At 48.9% G+C, this 14,551-nt stretch overlaps 2 protein-coding genes and 1 pseudogene across 2 annotated transcripts; 1 reads left to right on the forward strand and 2 right to left on the reverse strand.

Moving 5' to 3' along the window:
- Positions 1 to 634: 634 nt before the first annotated feature.
- LOC101752581 lies at positions 635 to 3,655 on the reverse strand (annotated as a pseudogene).
- A 4,026-nt stretch (positions 3,656 to 7,681) lies between these two features.
- On the forward strand, positions 7,682 to 10,928 carry LOC101752996 (ATPase 6, plasma membrane-type). Its single transcript, XM_022825934.1, is given in 2 exon segments — positions 7,682 to 7,779; positions 7,869 to 10,928. Coding segments are annotated over 2 exon segments (2,970 nt in total). The 5' UTR covers positions 7,682 to 7,731; the 3' UTR covers positions 10,791 to 10,928.
- A 502-nt stretch (positions 10,929 to 11,430) lies between these two features.
- Positions 11,431 to 14,449, reverse strand: LOC101753656. The gene is made up of 8 exons (XM_004964618.2): positions 14,051 to 14,449; positions 13,834 to 13,942; positions 13,557 to 13,683; positions 13,432 to 13,483; positions 13,197 to 13,343; positions 12,991 to 13,102; positions 12,551 to 12,677; positions 11,431 to 12,474 (listed from the first exon to the last, which is right to left on the reverse strand). The coding sequence occupies exons 1-8, from the start codon at positions 14,237 to 14,239 to the stop codon at positions 12,012 to 12,014; spliced, it is 1,326 nt and encodes a 441-aa protein (XP_004964675.1). The 5' UTR covers positions 14,240 to 14,449; the 3' UTR covers positions 11,431 to 12,011.
- Between the last annotated feature and the right edge of the window lie 102 nt (positions 14,450 to 14,551).

Consider the following 14,551-nt stretch of genomic DNA (forward strand, 5'->3'; position numbering starts at 1 on the left):
CAGCCGATTAGAACTAATATGTTTCTTTACTAGTTGATGACCTTGTTGAAAGTAGGTATGCTGAATCTGGTGGTCTTTGACATTTTAATCAAGAATGTATATTTCATCGTAGGGTATCCTGAGTCTGGTCTTCCTGTATGCTTTCTGATGGTATTGTCGCGGTGCTGTACTGCTGGGTACATTATCGTGCTTCTGTAATATAATGGTTAGGCGCAGCGGTGTATGCATCTGCGTTTTATTGGGCAATGTTTCTTGTTTGGCTTGCACACAAAAAAATTTAATTGATAAAGCAATTCTCAAATCAGTGTTTGGCCTGTGATGTGATAGCTATCTATGTGCAGGTTGTCTCACTATCTGACCTGGCATGGCATGATTGGTGAAAACTGGAAAAAAAAACCCTGCTTGATGTTTCATACACCTCAATCTCTCTTGACACACCCCAATTTCGAGGATAGAAACTGCCCATGAGCTGCTTGGAATTTGAAAGACAGAGACTAGACAACCAAACAAAAGCAATTTTTAGCTTCATTTCCTATTACTGTGATAATACATCGGAAATTAATTCCAATTTCTTGATGAGAATGTTGCTGTTCTCCAAGTGACCTCAGTTCTCTGTTACGGTACCCTCTTTAGAAGATTCGCAAGTGCCGGATGCATACACGTCTTGCGATCACAGCCAGTGCTTCGAGTAAGAGAAGCACCCAGCTATTTGTCAGCAAGCCACTTCACTCGCATATCAGAAGCCTTTGAGCTGGCCACTCAGCCCGGCTAACGCTATCCATTTCTCCAACGCTGTGGCTGACGACACAAACGCCGACTTGGAGGATCAAGCATCAAGCTTGTTCACTGCAACGAGAGGGACACACGCATGGAACATTTCAGATTCATGCCGGCAGAAAAAGCATGGATCACTGGAAGATGAATGTTCAGGTATGTTTCAGAAATAGAAAGTTCAGATAAAGATCTAGTCCTACAGATCATAAGACTGCACGTATACCTGATGTGAACAATGAGGCCAAGGAGGCGTTGAAGCTATCAACCGTGCTCCTCTCCTCTGGGCTCGAGCTGAACTGTTGCACAGAGAACTAAACAGGTCAAGAAAATGTACAAGTTGAGAAGGGAATGAAACAACTGTCTGCAGTGAAAGGGAAGCAATTCAGGATGGATGAGGAAAGACTAACCTTGGAGAAAGCTGCATTGATGTTCTGCACCCACTGGGCATCTGTGCTTGGACCCAGGACGCTGCTCGCGGCTGGGAGATCGTCCTTGTCAATGGCCTGCCCAACTTTGCTCAACTTGTAAATGAGGTCCTGCAAGTACCCTGTGGTTTGTAGTCAAACTACAGCATTACTGCTATTGCAAATATTCGGAGATTTTATCTCTCTTTTTCAGGGAAATTTAAAAAAAAACTGCATGAGAAGAAGTGCAGGTAAATTCACGGAAAATGTAAATTCACTGACTGACTGACCAGTCTCGGTGCCTGAGGCGCTGATGATCCCTTGCTTCTCCAGGCGCTTCTTCCTATCCTCCTTGACGCGCTCCAGCAGCTCGATGTCGTCGTCCTCGTCGAGCACAAGGGCCCGCGCGGGGCGGTCGGCGGCGAACGGGGAGAACGACGCCGCCAGGGCGGCAAGCACGCATGACGCCAGGCCGCTCCGTCGGCCGACGACGGCGGCGGCCTCACGCCGCTCCTGGCCTCCCGTTGCTGCTGACGCCTCTGAACTTGGCCTAGCATGCTGCCGCTGGGGGATGCTGCTCGCCGCCGCCGCCGCCGCCCGTTGCAACCCTAGCGACTGATTGTAAATGAGGAACGTAGCGACCGATTGGAAATGAGAAGATGAATAAAAGGAAATGAGATGATAATTAAGAAAGATTTGATATAATGTAACAATGCCAATTTTCATCTTTCCAATCATACCCATATACTACCCATACTACCCATACTACTCATGCATACTACCTATACAACAACTTAAGGTTCCAGTAGTATACAATTAATCTCAACCGTCCAATCGTTACATACGAGTCCTTTTCGAACAGTAGTATAGGGTAGTATTGTGCACCGTAAAAGAGCTCCCAGAAAATCCCCACTCGGAAAGTATACATCTTTGAGCACACGTGCACTTAGAGCCTCTGGATTAGACATAATCCGCCATGCTTGTCGAGCTACGAGTGCCAAGTTAAACAGATCAGTGTCGCGGAAGCCAAGTCCCCCATGTACTTCGGCTTCGTCATTTCCTCCCAAGCAACCCAGCTCGTGCGGCGTTTAACCTCCTTGCTCCCCCACCAAAAACTCCGTAGCAGACCATCAATGTGCTTGCACAAACCCCTGGGAAGCTTGAAGCAAGACATCGAATAGGTTGGAATAGCTTGGGCAATGGATTTGATGAGTATTTCTTTGCCTCCCGCCGAGAGGCATTGCTCCATTCATCCCTGGATACGCTTCCACACCCTATCTTTAAGATATTTAAAAGTAACATTAACTGAAATCCCGACATCAGTTGGCATTCCCAGGTACTTCTCGCTTAGAGCCTCGCTGTGGACGTTCAAAACTTCCTTGATCTCACCTCGGGAACCAGCTCTACACCCCTTAGCAAAATGAATGGATGATTTGTTATTTGTTGTCTAATGCTCGACAATACAACTCCAAAGCATTCCTCACTTCTTCCGCACTCTCCCTACTCGCCTTGAAAAATAGCAGGCTGTCATCTGCAAAAAGATGGTGACTCACCGTCGGAGCCGACGGTGCCACCTTTATACCACGGAAGAAGGATGACTGAACTCTTGATTTTAAAAGGCACTGCCAACGAGAAGAAATAGGGAGAGATAGGGTCCCCTGACGAATGCCCCGGATCGGCTTGAAACTCCCTAACCTGACCCCATTGAAAAACACTGAAAAGGAGACCGAGGTTACTAATCTCATGACCATATCAACCCACGTACGATGGAAGCCCAGTTTAGTCATGATCATGCGCAGATACTCCTACTCCACGCGGTCATATGCCTTTCTCATATCTAGCTTTAGCGCACAACATCTACTGTCCTGAGATCAGAGCATTTTTTTGTTTCTTTCATTTTGAGAGGTCGGAGAATTCCTTTCGGATTTGAAATTGCGATCCAGGCCTGACCAGTCAAAAATGGGCCGAAAGTTATCATGAGATGTGAGCATTTACAAGGCTGGGCCAGCTACCACAACAAGCCGCCGGCCGTAGCACAACACGGACTGGATGGAAATTGCTACCCCCTCAACGAGGCCTGCTAAGTATATAGGCCAGACAATTTTAGGTAAAGTAAAGCCCAGTTCCCTCTCGTCTTGTTAATTGAAGCCCAGCCCATCCGTGCCACCTCTGCCTCCCCCAATAAAAACCCTAGCCTCCGTCCTCTCGATTTCTCCGATCCAAGGGTTTCCTCGCGCCGCCACCGCCGCTGCTTCCGTCGTCTCCGCCGCCCCGCCGCCATGGTACGTATCCCCGACCTGTGCGCTTAATCTCTCGAATTCGCGCGCTCGTACTGGTGCCGCGTGCTGATCTGATGCCTTGCCCCCGTCGCGTTGCTTCCCCATCCCCGCGCAGCCGTCCCACAAGACCTTCCGGATCAAGAAGAAGCTGGCCAAGAAGCAGCGCCAGAACCGCCCCATCCCATACTGGATCCGCATGCGCACCGACAACACCATCAGGTTCGTCGGCTTCCTCGTAGCCCCCCGCCGTGTTACGCTACCATCCCTGGCGGCGGCGTCCTGTGTTTCGGTCGCTCATTCGTTTATTGTTTCGTGGGTCAGGTACAACGCGAAGCGCAGGCACTGGCGCCGCACCAAGCTCGGATTCTGAGCGGGGGAATCAATGCTGGGCACCGATGCTTGGTGAAGCCTGGGGTTTACGAGCCGGCCTCGGGACGCCTCCATGTCTCCGCAAGCTAGGAAGCTCTTGTTAAGATTTTGCTTATGTTAATGGGATCTTATCAGTTGTGCTTGTAGCGTACTGAGATATCATGTTTTTGCTAATGGTTGAAGAACCTCCTTTATAATTATGCAGAAGCTATCTTGACCTGCAGGGCGTTAATCAGTTGATCCAACTGTTTTCTTTTGCCATTTCCGTATTGCGGTTTACGTGTCTTGTGTGATGTTCCTTGGTGACTTAATTGTTCTGATTTTAATAGATGTTTGCAATCTAGGTTGTTTTACGCATGATCTGGTAGTGCATTTGATCTGCTAGTTAAGTGCCAATTGGATGTTTCTAATTAGTGGCATTCTGTAGCCTGTAGCCATGGTTGCATGGGGATTAGTATTCGGAGCAACTAGAGTACTGTTGCCAAATTGCATTCAAGTTGGTGTAGTATTTGTAGCGATGGACTTGTGCTCCTAATCAATTAGGATTTTACTCCGATCATGTGTGATGTTCCTTGGTGACTTAATTGTTCTGATTTTAATAGCTGTTTACAATCTAGATTGTTTTACGCATGATCTGGTAGTGCATTTGATTTGCTAGTTAAGTGCCAATTGGATGTTTCTAATTAGTGGCATTCTGTAGCCTGTAGGCATGGTTGCATGGGGATTAGTATTGGGAGCAACTAGAGTACTGTTGCCAAATTTATTCAAGTTGGTGTAGTATTTGTAGCGATAGACTTGTGCTCCTAATCAATTAGGATTTTACTCCGATCATGATAGCATGGTCATTAGCATCCATTGAGCTTCCTCCTGGATAACTTTATTATATAGCAATTGAGTTGATTGCTTCATATTAATGTATAAACTTGTTTACATGAACAAGCTGTTGTGAAGTGCTTAGTGAGCACAGATGGATTCAGCAGTGGGAAAGTGCTGTTGAACATGCTGTTGTGAAGTACTTAGTTGGCATCAGCGTTTCAGATGGGGGAAGTGCTTTAGAATGATTGGGTTATATGACTTGTGTAATCAAGTGTGTCTAGTTCTTCTGCACTGTAATGTAATTTAGGTTAATTGCTAAGTTATATTGCATCAGCACCAGACTGAATGGTTTTTGGATCTGTTCAGCTTGAGTTTCCAAAAAATGCTGTGAACTGGTTGAGGCGGTGGTGCGCTCCTTGAATTTGTGTAATTTTGGAAAGACATTTGCAGCCACTGTAGAGTGGATTGTTTGTCCAGTGACCATTTCACAACCTGAGCTGCATTTGGTGCTGCCCAATCAGTGAATAACGATCAGGTCCCGATGCTTATTGGCAGATGAGCTGCAGTTGACTTGTTCTGAATTTCAAATGTCGTTTGCTGTTGTTCTTCACCTATTTTTCTGGAATTCGACTAAATCTAAATATTTTTCTGGAATGGGACTAAATCTTCCTATTTTTCTGGAATGGGACTAAATCTTCCTATTTTTCTGGAATGGGATTAAATCTTCGGAGGCTAGAAGTTATCGTGATAACCTTCCTCCAGTTAAGATTATAGCCCTAGATCACACTAGTAGGTATAAAGATCAAAGCCTCGACGCCACAGCCATTTGCAAGATGTATCTCTTGCCCTGCGAGGCTAGATGAGGTGGCATGTTTATGTCGTAGCGGAGCTGATCTGCCGGGGGCTGACTGGAACTCACGCTGACGCAATGGCTTCAAACGAAGGGATGAGCATTTTTATATTTTGCAGTGTGTAAGGCTAGAAATCAATTTACGGTTGATGGGACATTTCCTGCTGGCATCGAGGGTGTGGTTGCTCGCATGAGGATCATATATACTCCACCAGTGGATGTGAATCCTAGAGAAGTTGGGTTAGGCCATGGGATATTGGTGATGTCTGATGTAAGACACACCCCTCATGCGTTAACAGCACGAACGTATGTTGCCGTATAGATAAAAAACATAGTCTCGCAAAAAAAAAATGCTGCAATATTAGACAGATTTCAGTTGTTTGAACTATAATTGTATATCATATACCCACAAAAAAATTGTATATAATACAATACTACCGTCCTGAAATATAAAAGATTATGGAAGATAGCATGTAGCAAATGTATCTACATTACCATTTAATAGTGTAAAATAATAAAAATGTTTACCTTTTAGATGGTAAATATTAAATTCCATTTGATAGGATTCCAAAATTTTGATACGGCAGTCTATTGAGCATCAAAACTCACAACTCTCTCTCAACACTTACAACGTATTTGGCTTTTGTAAATGCAAACTTTATTTAAAAGTGGATTAGAATTTCAGTTTGTTTTTAGAAGCTAAATATTTATTTAACAGCAAAAGAAGGTCAATACATTTTTCTAAAAATTATTTTAACAAACATGTTTAAATTAAATCGATTCTAAGCATCCAATTACGTGAGTTATCTTGTTAGCCGCAAATAATTTTTACAACAAATGGGCTGCAATAAACTGTTTGGTAATATCTCAAACTCACCTAAATATAAAATTTCCATGCAATTCCATGAAATCAATTGGTGCTATATTATAAAGTGTATAATATCAACATTTGTTACAATATGAAAGGTGAATTGAACAGGGCATATGCCCCCCCCTCCCGAACGATAAATAGTAATGCGTTAGCTACAATTTTGCATTGTTGCTTCGTTTCTTAGTAGTTTACTAATCCCAAATTTAAGTGAGTGAAACTTTCATCCTCTTGTAGCTCTTCTTGCTTGATGACAGTTTCAAATTTGTCACTCCCGACTATTCCCTTAATGATGGACATGCATTTGGTGACACTGTATATAACACTTTGCAACAACTCTCTTTGCTAACATCCTCGAATATTTGTAGCTCTTCTTGCTTAATGACAGTTCCGAATTTGTCACTCCCGGCTATCCCTTTAATGACGAACATGCGCTTGGTGACACTTAATGGAACACTTTGCAACAACTCTCTTTGCTAACATCCTCGAATATATAATATGGATGAAAAGCTTATACACTAGTCAAAATAAAAGGAATATTTTTATAAATAGTAAATAGTGAATACATCAGTATCAAATTGGTTCACCTCATTAACCCAGAAAATAACCTAATTGCAAAATTAAACTGTGTTTGTCTAAATTTTTTTACAAGATATAAAGTGCATTGTGTGTTTAGTAAAAAAACTGAGTGGTGCAAGTCTTTATTGTTGTGATTATATGGTCACTTGATGGTGCGATTTTTTACATGAAGTGGGACAAATGTCGAACATTCCCCAAATGACTGGAGTATGATCGTTCATGCGGTGGTTCCCCTAGAAATGCTATAAGTTGGTAGGTAAGATTTTGGCAACCACTTAAATTAGTACTTGTGTCATTCCGTGTGATGTTTTGGACATCGACATGCTCTCTAGCTAGTAGTTACCAACTTTGAGTGCATTTATATGGTAAACTTGTAACAAATTTGTAACTTTACTATATTTACAGAAAATCAATTGGAATGAAAATCAGTTTGATCTTCTATATATGCCTTCTCGTTGCATTGCATGCAGTGCATACGCTATGCAGAGCCAGCGCACGCCGAGACCAGAGGCGCCCCACGAAGGCCGGGCAGCCAAGAGCTGGGCGTCGCGCGTCCCGCGCCCGCCGCGCCTTATAAGACGCCCGCGCCCGCGCCACGGCCACCGCCGTCTTCGTCCATCCACGGAGAGAGAGGCAGAGGCAGGCAGCTGGTGCGTGCCCCGCCCTCCCTCTCCCCGAAGACCTCCGCCCCCGGCACTACCGGCCGGACGGCGTCGTCCCGCTCCTCTGGCTAGAGGTTCGCCGCCACCCACCCCAACTTGAATAAAAGAAAAGGAAGAAAAAGAAGCAGCCATGGCGTCCATCTCCCCGGACGACGTCCGAGATGGAAACGTCGATCTGGTATGCACGCGCGCGCCGGCGTCCGTTCTCTACCAGCTCGCACTGATGATGTCTCGTGGCTTATTTGGGATTGTTTGATGAATTTGCAGTCGAAGATGCCGGTGGAGGAGGTGTTCAAGACGCTCAAGTGCGACCGCAAGGGGCTCTCCGGCGCGGAGGCGGAGGGCCGGCTCAGGGCGTTCGGCCCCAACAAGCTGGAGGAGAAGAAGGAGAGCAAGCTGCTCAAGTTCCTGGGCTTCATGTGGAACCCGCTGTCGTGGGTGATGGAGATGGCGGCCATCATGGCCATCGTGCTCGCCAACGGCGGCGGCAAGCCGCCCGACTGGCAGGACTTCGTCGGGATCGTCACGCTGCTCATCATCAACTCCACCATCAGCTACATCGAGGAGGCCAACGCCGGGGACGCCGCGGCGGCGCTCATGGCGGGGCTGGCGCCCAAGACCAAGCTGCTGAGGGACGGTCGGTGGGAGGAGCAGGACGCGTCCATCCTAGTCCCCGGCGACATCATCAGCATCAAGCTCGGCGACATCATCCCCGCCGACGCCAGGCTGCTCGAGGGCGACCCGCTCAAGATCGACCAGTCGGCGCTCACCGGCGAGTCGCTGCCGGTGAACAAGCACCCGGGGCAGGAGGTGTTCTCGGGCTCCACGGTGAAGCAGGGCGAGATCGAGGCCGTCGTCATCGCCACCGGCGTGCACACCTTCTTCGGCAAGGCGGCGCACCTCGTCGACAGCACCAACAACGTTGGCCACTTTCAACAGGTGCTCACGGCCATCGGCAACTTCTGTATCATCTCCATCGCCGCCGGCATGCTGGTCGAGGTCGTCGTCATGTACTCGGTCCAGCACCGCGCGTACCGCGACGGCATCGACAACCTCCTCGTGCTCCTCATCGGCGGCATCCCCATCGCCATGCCCACCGTGCTCTCCGTCACCATGGCCATCGGCTCCCACCGCCTCTCCCAGCAGGGCGCCATCACCAAGCGCATGACCGCCATCGAGGAGATGGCCGGCATGGACATCCTTTGCAGCGACAAGACGGGCACCCTCACCCTCAACAAGCTCACCGTCGACAAGTCCCTCATCGAGGTCTACTCCAAGGGCGTCGACAAGGACATGGTGCTCCTCTACGCCGCCCGGGCCTCCCGTGTCGAGAACCAGGACGCCATCGACACCTGCATCGTCAACATGCTCGCCGACCCCAAGGAGGCCCGCGCCGGCATCCAGGAGGTCCACTTCCTCCCCTTCAACCCCGTCGAGAAGCGCACGGCCATCACCTACGTCGACGGCAACGGCGACTGGCACAGGGTCAGCAAGGGCGCCCCCGAGCAGATCATCGAGCTCTGCAACATGGGCGCCGACGCCGAGAAGAAGGTCCACGCCCTCATCGACGGCTACGCCGACCGCGGCCTCCGGTCGCTCGGCGTGTCGTACCAGCAGGTGCCGGAGAAGAGCAAGGAGAGCGCCGGCGAGCCGTGGCAGTTCATCGGCCTCCTGCCGCTGTTCGACCCGCCGCGGCACGACAGCGCCGAGACCATCCGCCGCGCGCTCCACCTGGGCGTCAACGTCAAGATGATCACCGGCGACCAGCTCGCCATCGGCAAGGAGACCGGGCGCCGCCTCGGCATGGGCACCAACATGTATCCCTCCACCACCCTCCTCGGCGACAAGAACAGCACGGTGAACGGCATGCCCATCGACGAGCTCATCGAGAAGGCCGACGGCTTCGCCGGCGTCTTCCCGGAGCACAAGTACGAGATCGTGAAGCGGCTCCAGGAACGGGGTCACATCTGCGGCATGACCGGCGACGGCGTGAACGACGCGCCGGCACTGAAGAAGGCGGACATCGGGATCGCCGTCGACGACGCGACGGACGCGGCCCGGAGCGCGTCGGACATCGTGCTGACGGAGCCCGGGCTCAGCGTCATCGTCAGCGCCGTGCTCACCAGCCGCTCCATCTTCCAGCGCATGAAGAACTACACCATCTACGCCGTCTCCATCACCATCCGCATCGTGCTGGGGTTCCTCGTCATCGCGCTCATCTGGAAGTTCGACTTCGCGCCATTCATGGTGCTCATCATCGCCATCCTCAACGACGGCACCATCATGACCATCTCCAAGGACCGCGTCAAGCCGTCGCCCAAGCCGGACTCGTGGAAGCTCAACGAGATCTTCGCCACCGGCATCGTCCTCGGCACCTACATGGCCCTCGTCACCGCGCTCTTCTTCTACCTCGCCCACGACACCAACTTCTTCAGCGACGTGTTCGGCGTGGCGTCCATCAAGGAGAACGACAGGGAGCTCATGGCGGCGCTCTACCTCCAGGTCAGCATCATCAGCCAGGCGCTCATCTTCGTGACGCGGTCGCGGAGCTGGTCCTTCGTGGAGCGGCCGGGGTACCTCCTGCTCTTCGCCTTCTTCGCCGCGCAGCTCGTGGCGACGGCGATCGCCGTGTACGCCGACTGGGAGTTCTGCCGAATCCAGGGGATCGGATGGGCGTGGGGAGGCGCCATCTGGGTCTTCAGCGTCGTCACCTACATCCCGCTCGACGTGCTCAAGTTCATGATCCGCTCCGCGCTCAGAGGCCAGGCCTGCAGCAAAGAACAGAACAAGGCAAGCCTCGCCGTCCTCCATTGTTATTGCCATCAACGACCATGATCTCAGTTAAACTGTCCATTGTTGGCTTCAACCCTGATCTCCGTGATTGTCGTCTTCTCCAGTGAAACATTTCTAGGTGCTTGTCTCGAGCGGAGGGCGTTCGTGAACAAACACTCTGAGCTCGCCGAGGAGGCCGCCAAGCGCGCCGAGGTCGCAAGGTACGCGCAGGTCGTTCCATCTCCTCGCCGGCGACTAGCTAACCATCTCCGGCCGTCCTCAGCTCGCCGGCGAATAGCTAGCCATCACCAGACGCTGATCTCGCCGGTGTTCTTGGTGCCTGCAGACTGGGAGCTGAACGTGGCGGAGGTGACGGTGGCCGGAGAGGGAGTCCTGTGTTCTTCGTTTCCTCCTTAGGTGTACAATTTTTTGGGTGGATTTTTTGAGCGGCTAGAGGTTTGTGAAACTGTGGTTTATCCGATTGGGTCTGATCAAGTAAATACGTACCTACGTATTGTTGTGTTCTTAATTCTGTACAGCTATACATTATACAACGGTACGGGAATGGTGAGGGTGTAACGTCCGTATACGATATACCTAATTGTACTTAACATCTTGTCAGCAAATTTTTGGTTCACTGACTTCTGGTTATGAGTAATGGACGTATACTATTTAGTCCAGGCATGACTAATCTTAAACATTTCCTACAATTCCAAATCCTTAAGACCATCTGAGCTCCACCACAACATACTTTACAGTTTACTGGCAAGTGAATGCCAGAATATTTTACTGATCTGAAACACTCTATTCAGGAAAAATTCACAACCTTTGAGAGGGGTTCACAGAAGATGTGATTCCACGACCTTTGAGAGGTTCACAACCTAATTGTATCTATCATCTTGTCAGCAATTTTTTGGTTCATTGACTTGTACTTATGAGAAATGGAAGAATACTATTAGTACAGGCACGAATAATCTCAAACATTTCAAAACCTTCCCTACAATTCCAATCATTAAGACCATTAGAACTCCACCACAAAAAACAAATATGGTAGACGAGAGAGAACTGGTTCGTGAATGCCAGAATACTTTACCGATCTGAAATACTCAATTCATGCAAAATTCACAACCTTTGAGAGGTTTACAGAACAAAATTCTACTAGCTGAAAGAAACACAAAAGAAAATTAAGAAAAGAAACGCTAAAGCAATTCAAGAATAATCTGAAACTCAAGCAAATGTGGCGACGGACCTCCGTTGAACGCCTTACCAATGCTTTCCTGGGACAGCAAAGAGACTTGCAGCTCACCCGAGCTTCAGCGCTCACATTTGAGTTCACCACCGAAAGCATATGGGACTGGCACAATTCTAGAACAGCAAGCTCAGACATCTGAAGCAGAACCTGAGCTTACTTGCAGCGTCTGTTGCATTGCATGTGCCTTGACAGACTGGGAATGTCTCGGGATTCAGATTTCTACATGCAGTAGGCCTTTGTATAGTCACTGCACTCGGATAGCACCATGGGTTTTGCACCATCCTCCTCCTTGGACTTCAACTCATCTACAAGTTTCAAGGATATCCTTTGATGAACATCCTCGATAAAGCCGAAACATGCTTCAAATTTGAACCGCACAAATGTATTCATTGCGAAGGCTTAATCCCCTTCCAGCAAGTGAACTCAGAAGGTATTACGTTTTCGTCACAGCAAATAGCAGCTTTGGCAGTCAGCTTCCCAACCAAACCATGATACAAAAGGCCTCTCGCACCAAGCCCACCAACTAGCCAAAATTTGCAGTTGCTCTTCTTGCCTACCATTTCATCTAAACAACCCAAAAGTGGTAATGATCCATTAGTTGTTAGTGGAGGCATGGCTCGTATCCCAGCCCTTGCGTGTACAAAATCCCATTTACTTATTCCTGGATAAACGCCAGAAGCTTTTGGGAGCAGCTCATCCTTTGCAGTAAGAGCTTCTTCATCAGATACAGTTGAAGAGTAATTCTCAGATTTCCATTGCCAAGTTGACCCAATTGAAACTGTACGGGGACCTTGGAATGCCATCCATGCATCAGATAAGATCGAAGGGCTCTGATTACCGTATTCTTCCCTGCAGGAAGTAAATGCACCAATCAGATTTTTCAAACTAACGCTATAATGACTTTCAGCACACAGAACTTCCTTACACTGTATCTGATGGCAACTGGAATTCAGCGATAACTCCTCTACAGGTTCTAAGAGGCAACTTATTTGCTAGTTCAGGAAGTGAGCAAGCTTTGGCCCCAAGGCAGATGATCACTGAATCATAATCACCTGCACATGTTTGAAGTGCCTTAGGCATAAAAATTTTTCTTACTGCAATGTAATTGCTTCAAAGAGCCATACAAACTGTCAAATATATGCAATCCATTAAAATTTCTGCTGAACTGATAAAATTAGAATTTCAATTTACTGATATCACTTAAAATGCTTAAGTGCAGATCAAAACTACAAATGTACTGTTATGTACTTATTTCAGTTTAAGATCAATTGGAAGCCAAAATGTAAAGGACAATGCCACAATAGAAAGTCCAAATTATCTGTAATGCAATATCCATTGTGCTCATCAGAGACTACCAGAATTTACCTGCCAATTGGTGTAGATTATCGACATGTTGCCTGTAAAGCTTGAACTCTTTCTGCTCATTTGGTAATGAGGATGCTTCATCTGCCAGATTTTGGCATGCTGAGAACAGTGCCTGTAAAATCCAGGAATGAAATAGACCAGCCTATCAAGTACAGAGGATGGCAAAACAAGCGACACCATGACAAAGCAAAGAAGCAATGCGGCACCTGTAAATATTTCTTTGGGTTGATATTCAGTGCCAGCGGCATGTAAACTGCAAAGTCAAATGGAACACACAACCCAGGGATCAGGCGCTGCGCGGCGTCAGAGTCAAGCACTTGAAGGCTGCAACTCTCGAGGCAACTCTGAGCATTCTATCTTGAATAGGTCGAAGCAATTAGATGCGCCAAAAACACAAAAGAAGCACCTGAGCGCATCTGCGTAATCTTAATTCAGCAGTACCTCCAGCAATATGTCAGCAGCCTTCTCAGTGGTAGGTGGCCGCACAATTCCCCTGCTCAGTTATTACGAAGTCTCCTTAAACATAGACTATATAGACTGCAGTAGCTATAGAGATGAATGATTACCTTCTCCAGATAAGTCTCTCGTCTTGACTAGTAGTATCTGCCCCGGCTGTTCCATTTGCTTGCTCTGCGCTTCGGAGGAGATCCATGCTCTCTTTCCAGAACTCAGCACCCCTCCAGAGAAGCTTTACTGCAGATAAACGAAGAATTCGTGCACATAACGAAACTGAATTAAGCCGGATACTGGATGCCAGATCATTCGCTGAGTAGCATAAGTAGGGTATGAAAGGAATGGTTTCAGACCATAATTTGTGATGTTTGAGATGATGGAGAGGCGGACCTTTAGGTGAGTAGGGATGGAGAAGCCCTCCCGAGACGCCCGACGCGCCTCCCCCGACACCTTTCTCGTCGTAGATATCCACAGACACGCGGGAATCCCTCGGGCTATGCTGAAATCGACACCGGCATCGGTTCGGTTCAGCCGATTCTGCTTGTGACACAGTAAAAAGGGGGAGAGAATGGGAAGGGGGAAGCGGAGGCCTAGAGGGGAGGGTGACCTTGAGAAGGTGCCACGCGACGGAGAGCCCCGCGAAGCCTGCGCCGAGGATGGCGTAGCGCAGGGGGCGGCGGCCGTGCCCTCCTGCCGGCGCGGGCGAGGTGGCGGCGGCTGCGATGGTTCGCCTAGAGTAGAGGCTGAGACTGGGGAGTAGACGGGAAGGAGCCGAAGAACAAGGCGGGGGCGGCATGGCGAACGCTCCGAGCTTGAAGAGCAAACTGCCGGCGGCGGTTCCTGCTGCGGCGGCGGGGGAAAGAACACCGGGCAAGGAGTATGCACCGCTCGCCGTGCAGTTTGCGGCGGGTGAGGATTTTTTCCTGGGGGTGGCGGCGAGGATTCCGTGGGCCGAGCCCACCCTCAGCCCGTAGGATGTTTCAATCCGTATCCCACTTTCCAGAAACTGTGTATTGGATTAGGCCCACTAAAGGGGCAAGATTCGGTCCTCGAACAGCATCATTGTGCCTTCAATCTCCGTTCATCTACCACGCTCCACGCTGGAGAA

Source organism: Setaria italica, chromosome IV (assembly GCF_000263155.2).
Source record: "Setaria italica strain Yugu1 chromosome IV, Setaria_italica_v2.0, whole genome shotgun sequence".
Classification (NCBI taxonomy): domain Eukaryota; kingdom Viridiplantae; phylum Streptophyta; class Magnoliopsida; order Poales; family Poaceae; genus Setaria; species Setaria italica.

What these genes read in the sequence shown, in the direction of transcription:
- LOC101753656 (XM_004964618.2), bottom strand. Translation starts at nt 14,239, where the DNA reads ATGCCGCCCCCGCCTTGTTCTTCGGCTCCTTCCCGTCTACTCCCCAGT. An exon ending in CCATCCCTACTCACCTAAAG is followed by an intron (nt 13,684 to 13,833) that starts GTCCGCCTCTCC and finishes GTTTATCTGCAG; the next exon opens with TAAAGCTTCTCTGGAGGGGT. An exon ending in GAGAGACTTATCTGGAGAAG is followed by an intron (nt 13,484 to 13,556) that starts GTAATCATTCAT and finishes ATAACTGAGCAG; the next exon opens with GGGAATTGTGCGGCCACCTA.